The 17,678-nt window shown below is 50.3% G+C and overlaps 1 protein-coding gene across 12 annotated transcripts in view; it reads left to right on the forward strand.

Annotated features, from left to right (window-relative positions):
* Positions 1–14,153, forward strand: part of LOC110261077 (uncharacterized) — a 181,306-nt gene extending 167,153 nt beyond the window's left edge. For 2 of the 12 annotated variants that reach the window (XR_014806792.1, XR_014806790.1), the window contains exons 3-6: positions 2,294–2,435; positions 5,514–5,590; positions 5,776–7,030; positions 12,036–14,153. Coding sequence is in view for 4 of the 12 variants with exons in the window: in XM_084962291.1 (XP_084818417.1) it covers positions 2,294–2,435; positions 5,514–5,590; positions 5,776–5,889; positions 13,115–13,201 (420 nt within the window). In the remaining 8 variants the exon portion in view is untranslated. Of the gene's footprint in view, positions 1–2,293; positions 2,436–3,781; positions 3,919–5,513; positions 5,591–5,775; positions 7,031–10,781 lie in introns of those variants that run through there. The other 10 variants (XR_014806795.1, XR_014806793.1, XR_014806794.1 and 7 more) reach the window with 10 other exon arrangements.
* The last annotated feature ends 3,525 nt before the right edge of the window (positions 14,154–17,678 follow it).

Consider the following 17,678-nt stretch of genomic DNA (forward strand, 5'->3'; position numbering starts at 1 on the left):
AAAAAACAAACAAACAAAAGCACACAAAAAATAGGAAGATGTGATCAGATTTGTAGTTCAGGAAGATAACTTTGGCTTTGAACATGAGAAGTGACGGGTCAGGGGCAGTGCCATTGCAACGTCTGGAAATAGAAGCAGACAAGACAGCAACGCTTATCTCTCATACTCATCGTTCCAGCAACAACCAGCTCATGCCCCCAGCACGTCACATCCATGCTTCCATCACACCGCCAGCGTCGTTTGCATGCTGTCCACAGAGAGTTCAGGATCCATCTCCCAAGGAGAAAGCCTCTGGTGTAGAGCTGGCCTTTGCACCCTGGAGAGCCTGTCACTCGAAGTCACCCGCCGATGTTGCCTGTTGCAAAGAGCAGAAGGAAAGAATAGCTTGTGTAAAAGCATCTTTATCTACGTGGATCAGACCTATAGAATATGGAGTTCCTGATGTGGCTCAGTGGTTTAAGAATCTGACATAGTGTCCGTGAGGATGCAGGTTTGATCCCTGGCCTCACTCAGTAGGTTAAGGATCCACCTTGCTGCAAGCTGAGGTGTAGGTTGCAGAGTGGCTTGGATCCCGCATTGCTGTAGCTATGGTGTAGGCCAGCAGCTGCAGCTCTAATTCAACCCCTTGCCTGCGAACGTCCATATGCTGGGGTTGCAGTCCTTGGAAAACAAAAAAAGAAAAGAGAGAAAGAAATGTTTTCAGTTCCAATGCTATATGATCTCCAAAATATATTTTGGAGGGAGAAAAAAAAAGACACAAAGCAGGGGGTTTAGTATGCCAAATTTTGTATGAAAAAAAGGAGATTTTACACATATCGACTTGTGTGTCCACGAATTCTTGAATAAATACGAAGTGTTGCCTCTGTCGCTGGTTGCCTCATGGGAAGAAAACTAGGTACCACAGAACAGAGGAGGGGTTTTTTCACTTTTCATTTTATTTTTTTATTGGAATATAGTTGATTTACAACGTTGTTTTTGTTTCAGGTATACAGAACAGTGATTCAGTTATCCGTGTGTGTGTGTGCCTGTGTGCCTGTGTGCGTGTGTGTGTGTGTGTCCTTTTTCGGATTCTTTCCTCCTATACTTTATTACAAGATGTTGCGCATAGTTCCCTGGGCTCTACAGTAGGTCCTTGCTGCTTATGTATTTCCTTTATGTTTAGTGTGTCTCTGTTCCTTCCCCTGATTTACCCTCCCCCCCTTTCCCCTTTAGTAGCCATGTTTGTCTTCTATGTCTGTGAATCTATTTCTGTTTTATAAATAAGTGTGTTTGTATCATGTTTTTAGATTCCACATACAGGTGAGATCATGATGTTTGTCTTTCTCTGTCTGACTTACATCGCTTAGTATGAGACTCTCTAGGTCCATCCATGCTGCTGCAAATGGCATTACTTCATTCTTTCTTATGGCTGAGGCGTATTCCACTGTGTCTATAAACCACATCTTTATCCCTCCTCTGCCGATGGACATTTAGGTTGCTTCCATGTGTTGGCTCTTGTGAAGAGTGCTGCAATGAATGAACATGAGGGTGCATATATATATATATATATATATATATATATATTTGGTCTTTTTAGGGCCACACCCGAGGCATATGGAAGTTCCCAGGCTAGGGATCCAATTGGAGCCACAGCTGCCGGCTGACACCACAGCCACAGCAACATGAGATCCAAGCTGAGTCTGCAACGTACACTACAGTTCACGGCAACGCCAGATCCTTAACCCACTGAGCATGGCCAGGGATTGAACCCAAGTCCTCATGGATAGTAGGCGGGTTCGTTAACTGCTAAGCCACAACGGGAACTCCATTTTTGGTTTTTTGGGGTTTGTGTGGTTTTTTTTGTCTTGTGTCTTTTTGAATGAAAGTTTTGTCTGGATAGATGCCCAGGAGTGGGGTTGTTGGCTCATATGGTAGCTCTATGTTTAGTTTTCTGAGGAGCCTCCATACTGTTTTCCGTAGTGTTTGTACCAATTTACATTCCCACCAACAGTGTAGGAGGGTCCCTTTTTCTCCACACCCTCCATGGAAGAGTCCTTTCACTACCTATCTTTTTGAACTTTTGAATGTATTACCCATTCCAAAAAAAAGAATGAAATCAGATTTAAAATCAAAATGAGTAACAACTAGACGAAGCGAAAACGGGAGGCCCAGCACCTCTCCTTCTCCCTTGTGCTGACGGTTCACCGCAGGAGCCCAGTGGAACGTTCCGACTTTCCCTTTAGCCCAACTCCGACACGGCCAGCAGAAGCAGGACCACCCGTGTGTAACAAGTGTTCTTTTAACCCCTTCACAGGTGTGTCATTGGCCTCAGGGAAGAGCCCGGGACAGAGAGAATCTGGGGCAGGGTCCTGGCAAGACAGCCCGCATGTACATCCCTTCCGGGGCCTCCCATGTCCCGTACGGGTTGCCACGAGGACCATGGGAACCGAGGAAGGGTAAGCATCCGGGTAAGGGTAAGCATCCGGGTCTGATGTGTTTGCAGAATGAGGGAGGGAGGCGATGGGCACAACGGCGGATAAGGGGGACCCAGAGGCAGACTCTGCATCCTAGTCCCAGTGATGTGTGTGTTACATTGCGATACAAAGTTACATGGTGATGCAACGCTACACTGTGATGCACAGTCACACTGTGATGCACAGTCACACTGTGATGCACAGTCACGCTGTGATGCACAGTCACGCTGTGATGCAGTCACACCGTGATGCATAGTCATGCTGTGATGCACAGTCACGCTGTGATGCATAGTCTCACTGTGATGCACAGTCATACTGTGATGCATAGTCACACTGTGATGCACAGTCATACTGTGATGCATAGTTATATTGTGATACGCAGTTACACTGTGATGCATAGTCACTCTGTGATGCATAGTTGCATTGTGATACATAGTTACATTTTGAACAATTCATCCTTCCTCCTAGGAGGGTGGGATTCTCAACAAGGGCGGCTTCTTCCTGGATGTGCCTTTTATGAAGGTTGTTTGAGCTGCCAGAGTGGATGCAGTGAGGCATTGACCCCTCCATTCCTGTCCTTCCAACGCCACCTCTGCCTCATATTAACTTTATAGCCTATGAGGTTCCCGCTTGACTTTTTTTATTTAAATGCACTTCCTGTTGGAGTTCCCATTGTGGCTCAGTGGTTAACGAATCCGACTAGGAACCAGGAGGTTGTAGGTTCGATCCCTGGCCTTGCTCAGTGGGTTAAGGATCCTGCGTTGCTGTGGCTCTGACGTAGGCCAGTGGCTACAGCTCCAGTTAGACCCCTAGCCTGGGAACCTCCATATGCCGCGAGAGCGGCCCAAGAAATGGCAAAAAGACAAAAAAATAAGATAAAATAAATGCACTCCCTGTGTCGTCTTCCTCTTTTTTTGGCCCCACTCATCGCACATGGAAGCTCCCAGGCTAGGGATTGAACTTGTGCCACAGCAGCGACCCAAGCCACTGAAGAGACAATGCTAGATCCTTAATCTGCTTTGCCACAATGGGAACTCCAAAGTTTATTTTTAAAATTGAAGCATAGCTGATTTACAATGTTGTGTTAGGGAGTTCCCTGGTGACTCAGTGCGCTAAGGACCTGGTGTTGTCACTACTGTGGCTCTGGTTACGCCTGTGGCTTGGGTTAGATCCCTGGCCTGGGAACTTATGCATGCTGCAGGTGTGGCCAGAAAACAAAACAAAAAAAAGAGTCATAATATTGTGTTAGTTTCTGGTGCACAGCAAAGGAATTTGGTTATACCTATAATATGTATATATCTATATTCTTTTTTAAAATTTTTTTCCAGATGTTCCTGTTGTGGCGCAGCAGAAATGAATCTGACTGGAAATGATGAGGTTTGATCCCTGGCCTCACTCAGTGGGTCAAGGTTCTGGCGTTGTGGTGTAAGTCACAGCTGTGGCTCGGATCCTGCATTGCTGTGGTGTAAGTCACAGCTGTGGCTCGGATCCTGCGTTGCTGTGGCTGTGGTGTAGCCCAGCAGCTGTAACTTCAATTCAACCCCTAGCCTGGGAACCTCCATATGCTGCGAGTGTGGCCCTAAAAAAAAATTTTTTTTTCATTATAGGTTATTACAAAGTATTGAATATAGTTTCTTGTGCTATACAGCAGGCCCTTGTTGTTTATTTTATATATGGTAGTGGGTCTCTATTAATCCCATACTCCTAATTTATCCCTCCCCTTACAAAAGTTTTTTTTTTTTTTTTTTTTTTTTTTGGCTGCATCCGAGGCATATGGATGAGGCTGCATTCCCAGGCCAGGGACTGAATCTGAGCCACAGCTCTGGCATATGCTGTGACCATAACAACCCCGGATTCTTTAACCCACTGCTCTGGGCTGGGAATGGAACCTTTGCCTCTGCAATAACCCAACTGATGCAGTTGTATTCTTAACCCACTGTGCCACAGGGGGAACTCTCAAAAGTAATTTTTTTTTTTTTTTTTGGTCTTTTTGCCTTTTCTAGGGCTGCTCCCGTGGCATATGGAGATTCCCAGGCTAGAGGTCTAATTGGAGCTGCAGACGTCGGCCTATGCCGGAGCCACAGCAACGCGGGATCCAAACTGCATCTGAGACCTACACCACAGCTCACAGCAGTGCCAGATCCTTAACCCACTGAGCAAGGCCAGGGATCGAACCTACAACCTCGTGGTTCTTAGTCGGATTCGTTAACCACTGCTCCATGATGGGAACTCCCAAAAGTAATTTCTTTATACAGCAATACATGTCCATTATTTCTCAATACAATTGGAAAAAAATCATTTTAACTAGTAATAAAAAATTAAGGTAGTTTTACTACCCAGCCATTAAAAAGAACGAAAAAATGTCATTTGCAACAACAGGGATGGGCCTGGAGAGTCTCATACCAAGTGAAGTAAGTGAGACAGTGAAAGACAAACATGATATCACTTATGTGAAATCCAAACTACAACACGAATGAATTTATCTATGAAACACAAACAGACTCGCAGACGTGGAGAACAGACTTGTGGCTGCCAAGGGGGAGGCAGTGGCATGGACGTAGAGTTTGGGGTTAGTAGATGCAAACTACTGCACTTAGAATGGATAAGCAGGAGTTCCCGTCACGGTGCAATGGAAACAAATCCAACTAGGAACCATGAGGTTGCAGGTTTGATCCCTGGCTTCACTCAGTGGGTTAAGGATCCAGCATTGCCATGAGCTGTGGGGTAGGAGCAGAGGCAGCTCAGATCTGGCATTGCCGTGACTGTGGTGTAGGCTGGTGGCTACAGCTCCAGTTGGACCCCTAGCCTGGGAACCTCCATATGCCGCTGGCACAACCCTAAAAAAAAAATAAAAAAATTAAAAACTAGACTGGCTAAGCAATGAGGTCCTACGGTATAGCACAGAGGATTACATCCAATCTCCTGGGCTAGATCATGATGGAAGGCAGCATGAGAAAAAGAATGTCGCTATGTATACGCATGACTGGGTCACTTTGCTGTATGCTTGAAGTGAATTTGGAAATCAACCACGTGTCAATAAAATAATTTTTTTTAATCCAGGTAATTTTATGTTCACTCCTGGAAATGACAGTGAGAGAGCCTCCAGGTTGAGGGAGCAGCCATGCAAAGGCCCTGAGGTAGGAACGGTGTGGTTCCGGGAGGGAAGAGGGGCCACCGGCTGGAGTCAGGGTGGTGAAGCAGGTGGTGGGAGAGGGGGCCAGGGGCATGGGCCATGCTGAGGAGGGGGGCCACTGGACTTGGTCGGTACCGGGTGTGCGTGGGCTTCTGGGAGGGGCATCACACCAGCCCTGCATTTGCACAGCATGCCCCCCACCGGACCCCGTCATGGAGCAGCAGCCACATGGCCCAAGCGGAAGGCGCCTCCTCACCAGCCAGCACCCCGTTTGCACGTCACTTGCCCGGATCTCGGAAGAAGGTACAGATTTGAACTGAGGCGTCAGCTCAGCCCTCAGAAGAAGCTGTTGTCCCTGAATTGCCACCCTGGGTCTCAACTGGGGTGCTTGTGCCCCGCCCCCGCGCCAGGAAACACTAGAGACGCTGTGGGTTGTCACGACCGGGTGGGGGGTGTCGCTGCTGGCATCTGGCGGGTATAGACCCGGGCGGGGCAGGGGGAAGACTGCTCCGTGTCCTGCACTGCACAGCGCAGCTCCCATAGCAGAGGACGACCCAGCTCAGAGCAGCCAGGCTGAGCGCCTCTGAGCAGCTTTGTCACAATTCTCTGCTGCTCCAGATTCTGCCTTCTTTCCCTCTATTGTGTGTGTGTGAGTGTGAGTGTGTGTGCACCTACACTGTCTGAATATACCTTCCACGGTCTGTATGTATCCCAGCTGTGTGCCCTCAGGCCAGCTCCTCAACCTCTCTGGGCCAGGGTCACCTCATCTTTAAATTGGGTCTCCTCAAAGCACCCGCCCCTCGTGGTTGTTGGGAAATGCAGTCAGTACGTCTCCAAACACAGTCACGTGCTGAGGTCCTGGGGTTAGGGCTTCAGCACGTGACTTTGGGGAGATGCAGCTGGGCCTTGACAGCACAGCACCCAGGTGGGCAGGGAGCTGTGAGAGGAGGCGGAGGGCTTGGTAGGGCCCCACGTGTTTGAGGCCACGGTCCGTGTCTCGGCCGGCACCCTGAGTATGGGAGACCTCCCCCCCCCCAAGGACAGTGGGCACAGGACAGCCATCCGAGCAGGGTGGGGCCCTGGGGCTGGATGGGGGCCCGAGAGGCCCCAGGGAAATCCAGGCAGGGCAGCTGGGCGTGGCTGGGGTCCGCGGGGTGGACGGGCCCAGGCCAAGAGGACTGAAGTCTGCCTCCAAGTCTCCAGGCTTGGAGGTACTGGCTGCTGGCTTCTTCCACCTTCCCATCGAGACGAGACCGAAACCCTGCCTGTCCTCTCTGCCCCTCTGCCCCCCAGAGCGGGGACCGCCTGTGGCCACCAGCCTTGCGCTTTCTCAGGCTCTGCCCACTGGGCACACTTCTTAACAGCTGGACAGGTTTTAAAGCAATTCCATGATGTTCTCACTCGCTCTTTTTTAGCTTAAAAAAAAAAAGTCTGCTGTAGAAACGTCATTTTTATTTTTATTTATTTTTTGTCTTTTTGCCTTTTCTAGGGCCACTCCCATGGCATATAGAGGTTCCCAGGCTAGGGGTCTAATCAGAGCCGTAGCCACCGGCCTACGCCAGAGCCACAGCAACGCGGGATCCCAGCTGCGTCTGCGACCTACACCCCAGCTCATGGTGACGCTGGATCCTTAACCCACTGAGCAAGGCCAGGGATCAAACCTGCCACCTCATGGTTCCTAGTCAGATTCGTTAACCACTGCGCCGTGACGGGAACTCCTGCTGTAGAAACTTTAAAAAATACATGTAAAGATAAATAAAAACTTGGAGTTCCCATTGTGGTACAGCGGAAACGAATCGGACTAGGAACCTCGAGATTGCAGGTTTGATCCCTGGCTCGCTCAGTGGGTTAAGGATCCAGCATTGCCGTGAGCTGTGGTGTAGGTCGCAGAAGCGGCTCAGATTTTTTTTTTTTTTTTTTTTGGTTTGTTTTTGTTTGTTTCTCCTTCACCACCCCCCTCTTGAAAAATTCAGATATAGTTGATTTACAATATTATATATATTTCAGGGGTACGTAGCGATCCGCATTTTTAAAGGTTATACTCCATTGCTAGTTATTATGAAATATCGGCTAAAATAGTCCCTGAGCTGTACCTTATATCCTTCATTTATTTAACACACAGCACTTTGCACCTCTTAATCCCCTACCTCATCTCCCCCCACCCCCTGCCACTGGCAACCCCTAGTTTGTTCTGAATATCTGTGAGCCTGTTTCTTTTTGGTTACATTCGTGCGTTCGTGCCACATTTCAGATTCCGCATATGAGTGATACCATACAGTGTGTGTCTTTCCGCGCCTTGTTTCGGTAAATCCATGCTATGCCCATGACGCCCTCTGCTGGCCATTCTCTTCAGTGCATGGCAGTGGTTTCTCCTGAGTCATCCCTCCCAAAGGGAGGCCTGGGGGGGGGCTCTGGACCCGGTGCGAAGTGGCTGGTGAGACGGGGCCTGTGCTGTAAAGTGTGACACACACCGAATCTTAAGCACTGTTTGAGGAGAAGAATGTTAATGCTTTACACGGATGATGTGCGATGACACGTGATGGCGTTCTGAACACGGGTGGGCCCAGGAACAAGGCGGGGGGTGGGGGTGCCGACCCTCGGTGCCGTGGAAAATCTGAGCATGACTTAGAGTCAGCCCTCCGGAGCCACAGTTTCTCCATCTCTGCAGTTGTGCGCCTATGAATGCAGCCAAGGGCAGGCAGATCAGGTCATACTGCAGTCTTTACTACTGAAGAAAAGCTGCATGGTCACCTCCGTTGGGTTAAAGACCAAGGCTTAAAGCTCATTTCACCTGTTTCTTATTTTTTTAATGAGGACACTAGGAATGTTAAGTTATGCCTGTGGCTCATGTTCTGTTTATTTCTCATGGATCTGGACTCTTATAAATGTATATCTTTCAGCCTCCATGCTATGGACACTTGTCGTCAGGTCACTTTGCTGGGGGGGGGGGGCAGTCCTGTGCATTGTAGGATATTGAGCAGGATCCCTGATCTAGAGATGCCAGTAGCAGCCCCCTCCCAGTGGGATAACCAAAAATGTCTCCCCCTCCCAAAAAAAAGGAGTTCCCTCGTGGCTCAGCATGTTAAGGGTCTAGCATTGTCACTGCTGTGGCTCTGCCCACTGCTGTGGCTTGGGTTCAGTCCCTGGTCTTGGACCTTCTGCATGCCGTGGGTGAAACCGAAAAACAAACCGAAAAAAGTCTCCAAACATTGACAAATTGTCCCATAAGGGGCAAAATCCCCCTCGGTTGAGAACCAGTGATTTATATAATATATATAAAGCTATCTATATTTTGTATATATATATATATTGATTTTATATGCATGCAATATAAACAATACAGCTGACCCTTGAACAACATGGGTTTGAACTGAGTAGGTCCACTTACCCTCAGATGTTTTTGAGCCGTAAATACTGCAGGACTACACAATGCGAGACTGACCGAGTAAATGCAGGGCTGACTGGACTGCATGGCGTGTCCGCACCCCACCCCCACGGTGTTCCAGGGCGAGCTGCGCATTGACTATGAATTATTTGCTGCACTGTTGAAATGCGTGTCTGTGTGTGTGTGTGTGTGTGTGTGTGTGGTGAACCACATCCCTGAACTCGGCCCACACAGGACCCCGCTGCGTGCAAGCTCTGTGTTCACTGCCTCACTCGAGTTTCCCTCTCGGCCCTCACGGTGCCCTCTGGGATGGATGGTATTATTCGCCTCATTTGGCAGAGGAGGCAGGTGAGGGAGGGCCCCAGGCTGAGCAGCCACCTGGCCTGGACTGAAACCCAGGCGGCGTCTCATCGGTAAGAGCGCCCCCCACCCACGGGCCGGCCTGGAGGATCCTGGGACCTCGCGCAGCGCACAGCAGTGTGACCGTGGTTACACACCGCACTGGGTACCTGAGCCCTGCTCAGAGGGTAAATCGCAAGTGTTCGTAGCACACACGCACCCAGCCGCACACGCACACACTCGGGGCGGGGGGGGGAGGAAAAAGAAGGCGATGGCTGACGGCCTTGACTGTGAGGGTTGTTTCACAGCGTAGACTCACGGAAATCATCGTGTTGAATGGCTCACATGTATCCCACCTTTATGTGTCACTTAGACACCAATGAAGCTGACACAGAGGTAAAGAACCCGGGGTCCCCCTGGGGTGGACCGTGTGCCCGTCGGCCCTGGGCTCTGAGCGCGCCCAGCAGGAAGGAGTCTAAAGCCCTGGGAGCAGGATGATAACTTTTACCTCCCTGGGAGGCCAGAAGAATCCAGAAGCTATGCTCCACTCCCGTCACCTCCTACGAGGCGACCTTGTAACAGGAAGGCACGATTCGCCCACGCATTCGTTCCCAAGTCAGGTTACGGGCGCTGCGGGCCCACTAAGTGCCCGGCAGAGGCTCCGAGAGCTGGGGCGGCCCAGACCCCCCCCTCCCCAGCTCTGCCCTGAACCGGAGTGAGAACTCACAACATTAGATGCAGACACAGCTCGTGGGGAGGCAAGGAGACGGGGAAATGACAGAGGTGACGTTCTGGAAGATTCTAGAACGTGTTTCTCTTTGGTAGAGCCCCATGAACGCTGATGCTTTTTCTCCACTGTGGAAAGAGCTTCAGAGTCGGGGGACGCGGGGGTTTGAGGGGAGCCACCTGCCCAGAGCTCTCCTTCTCAGGAATCCCCTCCCCCAGGGAGCCCCCCTTGGAGTCCGGGCGAGGGTCTGAAGGCTCACGTACACCCGGTCTCGCTCGGGCGCCTGGAAAATTCCAGACTCCGCAGCCCTCCTGCTCCCGTCGCAGCCCCCTCCTCTTCCGCGGCTGGCTGCGGTCTCCATAGCAACGGATGTCGCCAGCCGACAGCTCTCGAGGCTGACAAACGACCCAGCAGCCTGCTGCAGAGCGGAGGCGGGAGGGAGGATGGGGCCAGGGCACCAGCTTGCGGGGGGGGGGGGGCATTAGTGGTCCGCTCACGACTTTGGCGCAATTAAAATGCGTCTTCAGACAGGGGTCTTTGCAGAAGGAAAGGGGGAGGGTCTCTGCGGGTTCTGCAGTCGCTATTAGAAATCCCAAATCGCCGAAAGAGCTGTCAGCCTTGTCTGTTCTCCAACTTCTTCATTCATTCATTAAACCACTTATTTATCCCACAGATATGGACTGGATTAAACAGATGGTGAACGTAGATAATTCTACAGATATGCTAATTCTATACCTGTTTCAGGCGCCAGGGTTTTTTCTAGAGACCCTGTGGAGGATGGAGAAACAGCCGCAGGGCCTCCTCGAAGGTGTCGAAGACTGAGGCTTCGATGCAGAGGCGGCGGCGCACATGTGGAAATAAGGTATCCTAGGATGGCAGGTACTGAGACGTTCCAGGAAGACAAAGCCACCAATATTCTTTTCCATTTAGTTTTCTTCTTTTTTAATGCTAGTACATTTTCAACGGCGGTCACGTCCCAAGTCTGAACGTGAGCCTCTTAGGGAAAGTATCGTGTGGACTTTCCTCCCCGTCCCAGGCCCCCTGCGCGGTTCCTGGGCTGTGGGACATCATCCTTAAGGAGAAATCATAAAGACGTTGCGTTGCCAGCAACCCCCACCTTTTAAAAAACAGAATAGTGACTTTTGCACCCATTTTTCTGCATCTGGCTCTTCCTGACTTCATGTGAAGACGGCATAGCGTGGTTAAAAGCAAGGAGGGAACCCAACTGAGTCCCGGTTTCTCCCCCCCCCCGGGGGGGGGGGTCTGGGCTTGACCCCTTGGGGCCTCAGCCTTCTCAGCACTCACATGGGGTGGTGGTGAGGCTGAAGGGAAAGCCGCTGGACACATTACATGAAATAGATGAGTCTTGGAGCTCATTCACCACCAGGACCTCAGCGCTTGTTCGTTTCACACGGATTCGGGCATCCAGTACATGGCTGGCCCACCACATCTCACCCTGGGGGCTGGAGGCCCGCCCACTCCTCTCTTAGCACACCCAGTCCTGCAGAGAGCTCCCACGCACAAGCCCACCTGACCGATATTCTCCCGAGGTGGACCTGCTGGGTGGCAGGGCACAAGCATTCGAAGGTGGCATTGATAATGCCACATTGCCCTGGAAAGATGGTGCCTTTTTACACGCCCACCAACTGTGGACAAGCGCTGAAGCGTCGCTGTAATCCAGAGAGAATTCGGCCTAAAAATATGGTTTCCAATTTCTCTTGAAAGTTCAGAAGGCCAGAGAGCGCTGGGTTCAAAGTCACGGGTGGAGTTCCCATCGTGGCGCACTGGTTAGCGAATCCGACTAAGAGCTATGAGGTTGCGGGTTCGATCCCTGGCCTTGCTCAGTGGGTTAAGGATCCGGCGTTGCCATGAGCTGTGGTGTAGGTTGCAGAGGTGGCTTGGATCCCACGTTGCTGTGGCTGTGGTGTAGGCTGGTAGATACAGCTCCAATTGGACCCCTAGCCTGGGAATCTCCATATGCCACGGGAGTGGCCCTAGAAAAGGCAAAAAGACCAAAAAAAAAAAAAAAAAAAAGTCATGGGTGCACGCCATTGCGTGGTGTCTGGTAGCGGCTGCCCACGCCAACAAAACACACTTTCTTCTCTCTGCCACCCTCCCCACCACCCCTCTTCTTTCCCGTTTCCCTCCAAACACTGCTCGGATGCCTCCATACGTTTACAAATAGGTATCCGTGAAGCACCTGCTAGGTGCACACCCGTGATGGGCTCGGGTGCAGCCGGAGCCCAAGAAAGCCTGTGTCCCTCCTCACAGGATGGAGCTGACTCTGTCGTGAGGGGGAAGATACTAACAAAGGAGGAAGGAAAACAAATGTTTTTAAAGAGCGGGTTCCCTGGTGACTCAGCGGGTGAAAGAGCTGGCGTTAGCCCTGCTGTGGCTCAGGTCGCTGGTGTGGTGCTGGTTCCATCCCTGGCCCAGGAACATCCACCTACCACAGGTCTGGCGGAAAATAAACAAGTTTTAAAAAGGGAGTTCCCTGGTGGTGCGGTGGTTAGGACTTGGGGCTTTCACGGCTGCACCCCAGGTTCAACCCCTGGTCTGGGAACCAAGATTCCTACATCAAACTGCTGCACGTCGTGGCCCAGAAGGAAAAAAATGGGTTGTGGGACAAGGGGGGATATTGGTTCAAAGGTGGAAGCTTGTTTTACAGGAAGCGCAAGTGCTGGAGGTCCACGGTGCAGCGTGGCAGCCATGGTTAGTGCTACTCTGTAAATACACAAACTGTACACTTGACTTGCTAAGCGAGTGGGTTTGAAAGGTTCTCACACACACGGTGGTATCTGAGGTAAGGGATGTGTTAATGATTTGACTGGTACTCATTGCCCTAAGTATACACGTATCTAAACATCGCATTATGTAATAATACCTCCGTAAAGCTGGGGGAAAGAAGGTAATTTCAGGGGCTGGGACGACATGCATAAAAGAAAGCAGGATAGTGGGTGAAAGGTGAGGGTGGGAAACAGGAGAGACAAGTTCTTTTGCCTGCCTTGGTCTGGAGGGCAGTCCAGGACTCTGCACTTTTAATGATTTCTCTCCTCCCTTTCCCCTTTCTGATGCAGGTACATTCTGGAACATGGTTTTTAAAAATCCTGGCTACACCATGGCAGGCACAGTGCCAGGTGATCTACAAGAAGCATCTATCATAATCCACATCACACTCCAAGGATCCAGAGAGAATGTTTCCCCACTTTTAGAAGAGAACTATGTCTCAGAAAGGTGAAATTACTTTCCCGTGATCCTATATTTTTATTCAACCCATCTCTCCCCAAAAATATCTATTGAGAACCAATTAGTATGGCAGCCTGGGATTGTATCCCACACACAGTCTGGAAAGTTCCATCCTCTGAGTGTCTCTCAGCCTCCTCCCCATCACCTCACCAGCTGCAGTTTCCATGGCAACAGAGCCTGCCTGAATCACTGAGACCCGGTGAATGAGATTAAGTACCAGGGCAGAGTAATGGATCCCAGAACTGTCGAGCTGGAAAAGGGTGAGGTCTGGGGGAGGGCACAGGCTTTCTGAACCCGGGAGTGGGATTTGGGTGTATGTTTAGATAACACCCCAAGTTTAAATGGGCCCACTTTAAAAGATGTCTTTGCCGAAGGGGTGGAGGAAGCTGCAGGCACAAGTTGAGATCACAAACATCTGTTTCTCAGCAGCTGCCAGCACCGATGACGTAAACAGCCTTTGTTTTAGCCAATAATCTGTTTTTTGTCTGACTCGTTCATTCAGCAAAATGTCTTTACAGAGTGATTACTGTTCGGCAGACGCTGTTTTAGGTGGTGGGCATCTAAAACAGTTATACTCTTGGAGTTCCCTGGTGGCACAGCGGATTAAGTATCCAGCATTGTCGCTGCAGTGCACTGGGTCACTGCTGTGACTCAGGTTTGATCCCTGACCTAGGAACTTCCGTGTACCACCAGCATGGCCCCCCCAAAAAAATCATAAAATAGATGTAGTCTTAATTCTCATGGGAGTTGGCATCCTATTTGAAATATAGTAAATGCAAATGTATATTTAAATACAAGTACATATTTATTTATGTATAAATAATAAACAATATATGTGAATATATAATAAAGAAGTACATATATATGACACACACGTGTGTGTATATATGTTAAAATCTATGATAGGGACTTCCTGTTGTGGCACAGAGGAAAAGAATCTGACTAGTATCCGTAAGGATGTGGGTTCGATGCCTGGCCTTGCTCAGTGGGTTGGGGATCTGGTGTTGCCGTGAGCTGTGGTGTAGGTCACAGACACAGCTTGGATCTGGTGTTGCTGTGGCTGTGGTGTAGACCGACAGCTGTACCTCCAGTTTGACCCCTAGCCTGGGAACTTCCATATGCCGCAGGTGAGGCCCTAAAAAGCAAAAAAAAAAAAAAAAAAAAAAAAAAAAAAAAAAAAAAAATTTAAAAACCCACAAAAAACAAACCTCAGATAGTATTACCTTCTCTGGAGAATAGACTCTTGGCATAAGGCCCAGAGAGTGAAGGGTCAGGGGCTACTTTGGGTGGGGGGGGTGCAGTGCATCAGGGGATTTACAAGGAGAGGTAGACCAGATGTCTCCATTGGTGGATTGGTGGATTTTGTGCATGCATCTTCCTCCAAACCCCAAATCTGAACTATTCTCCTATTATAATAATTTTAGACTCTAACCCTCTTGACATTAAAAAAAAAAAAAAATCCCTAGTCTCTCCAGTACCTAAAGTTAAATCAGATGAGCTTCCGGTTTAGCTGAAGAGGACAGAACCCATGAAAGATGGAAGGAAAGGCTTCTTGTGCTGGAGGACAACACCCTCAGCTGATCCGTGGCAGAGAGGATTTCCTCTGTGGCTTTTTGACTTTCCAGGATCTGCCCTCTTCCCAAATATCTACTTGCTATTTCAAGCAGCCACTAAAAAAAAACATATGTATATATTTAAATTACACACACACACACACACACACACACACACACACACACACACTAGAGGCCAGAAATTTGCGTTTAATCCAGGATAAACACGGTAGATAAAGTCTCTACTTTCATTGACGGTTCACTGTCATGCAGAGATGCAGAAAGCAAATGACTAACAAATAAATGATCGAGGTTATTACAGACTCTCAAACTACAATGGAAATCTAATGCAAGACACAAACGCAGGCCACATGTGTCCTTTTAAATGTCCTGGCGGTAGCCACATTTACGAAGATAAAGAGACACAGGTAGAATTAATCTTAACAGTAGGTTTTATTGAACCCAACCCATGCAAATTGTTCCCATCCGAACCAATGCCACCAACGTGAAAAACACAATTCAGCGAAACACATCTCCATGGTTTTCTTTCTAGGGTTTTGGAATCTGCTGTGTAGTTACAGCATTTCTCAGTGGGGAGTAGCCACTTTCCGGGCGCTCGGCCACAAATGCTCGCAGCTACCATATTGGAAACACAGGCCTAAAACCCTCTGCGAGGAAGCTGATCAGGGTATGATAGGGAAACGTTGACAGCTGAGAAGGTGACGAGACGCTGCGCTTCAGGAGGTCTGGAGAGGAGCCCAGCGGCTTGCCTTTCAGCAAGCCTCCGCCTGCCCAGGTGCTCACCTGCCTGGGTAGCCAGGCTGGGTGAACCCAGAGTCAGCCCCCCCCCGCGCCCGGCCCCACCATCCCGTGGGGGGGATGACGATGCTCATCGGGAAAAGCAAAGTGAGGTTCCAGAGAGAGGAGACCCCTCACCAAAGACCCTGTATTTCCACTCAAATGCAAAGAGCGCTTGCAGCTGTGTGCTGGCCCATGGCTCTGCGCCCAGACCAGGGTTTTGCATCCGCACGTTGCGGGACATGCGGGCCTGGAAAATTCCGGCCTCTGAGCCTCCCGCTGTACCCTCCTCGCCCCTGCCTGTCTCCCACTCCAGCTGCGGCTTCCATGGCAACAGTCTCGGTACTGGCAGTCGAGTACCCTCGAGGGGACCGAGCAGCAGTCAGAAGAGCCTGGACCGGGGGTGGCGTGACTGGGCCGGGAGCGGGGGCTGCAAGCCCCCCCCCACAGAACCGGTCCCTCCAGCCTCGAGTGCTCATGAGAAGGTCTCCTCGAGTGGGAGCGCTTTTATGTTTATAAAGAGAGCCCTGCAGGCTGCCGCCGACTGAGAGAAAGGACAGCTGCTGCAGGTGCTAGGACACCCATCCTCTCCTCTGCCCACTCAGCCACGTCCCGTTCTTCCTTGGGCACAAGAGGACTGGGTGCCTGGGACATGGTGGGCGCCTGAATAGAGCTGGGAGGCACCCCTTCCCACAAGGGCTAGGCCTCAAAAGCTTCAAGCGTCTCCCCCACCACCCCCGAAACCTCGAGTGCGAGGGTCCACTCAGCCTCATTTGGAAGGACACTGGTCACCTGTCCTCTGGTTCCCATTATCACCCAACTGTCCCACGGAGCTAACAATAGATGAAAGAATCAGCCGCCCCTCGGGACCCAAGTGGCAGGTCTTAGGAGATGGAGGGAGGCGGGGAAGCGGGTGCGCAAAGGAAAGTGTCTTTGTCCGGCGGTGCCTTCGGAACGGACGGCTGTTGGTTCTGAAACGCTGCGCTGATGCATCTCAGTTCAGACTCTCAGGACAGGTGCTCCCGGCGGCACCTTTGATGGCCGGGCAAAGTCTCAGGAAGTCATGCCTCGGAAGGGGAAGCAGAGGGCCTGGGGACAGAGGGTAAACATCCGCTTGAGCAAAGGTTTTGTTGGTTGGGTTTTTCCCCCCCTGAAACTGTATAAACCATCCATGTTTTCTTCCAATGACAGTGGGCCTTTCTGCAGATTTTTTCTTTTTTTTTTCAAAAGCATGGCCATGCTGGAGTTCCTGTCGTGGCTCAGTGGTTAACAAATCTGACTAGGAACTATGAGATTGAGGGTTTGATCCCTGGCCTTGCTCAGTGGGTTAGGGATCTGGCTTTGTCATGAACTGTGGTGTAGGTTGCACACGCGGCTCAGATCCCGCGTTGCTGAGGCTGTGACGTAGGCCGGTGGCTACAGCTCCGATTGGACCCCTAGCCTAGGAACCTCCATATGCCACAGGAGCAGCCCTAGAAATGGCGAAAAGACAAAAAAAATAAAATAAAAAATAAATTAAAAAAAAAAAAGCATGGCCATTCTGGCTCCAAAATATGGCCCTAAATAGATGATGGGCATTTAGAGAGCAGTTTGTGTAGAGGCTTCAGTGGGGAATCAATTTGACCTGCCAGCCCCGACAGAATTTATTTCACAATCCTAAGCAGAACGGACGACCAGTAAAGAATGCAGTTATCGTGACAAACATCCATGCAGGTAGATATTTTGAAATACCCGGTGCGTGGGCGAGTCATAGGGAGCCCGGGTCATTGAACCCCATGACTTCTGCCTGCTGGTGTCCCTCTGCTCAGTCAGACAAAAGCTGACATCTTTACCAAGTCCAGTTTTATCGTACCTTGTACCAAAGCTCTCAGAACAAACACAGAGTTCCCGTTGTGGCTCAGCGGGGTCAGGACCTTGTCTCTGTGAGGATGTGGGTTTGATCCCTGGCCTCGCTCAGTGGGTTAAGGATCTGGCCTTGCCATGAGCTGCGGTGTAGTTTGCAGATGCAGCTTGTATCTGGTGTGGCTGTGGCTGTGCTGTAGGC

The sequence above is a fragment of the Sus scrofa genome, chromosome 6, assembly GCF_054392235.1.
Source record: "Sus scrofa isolate SSC_HxYL_T2T_F1_AM1 chromosome 6, Sscrofa_HxYL_maternal_Yorkshire_Landrace_v2.0, whole genome shotgun sequence".
Classification (NCBI taxonomy): domain Eukaryota; kingdom Metazoa; phylum Chordata; class Mammalia; order Artiodactyla; family Suidae; genus Sus; species Sus scrofa.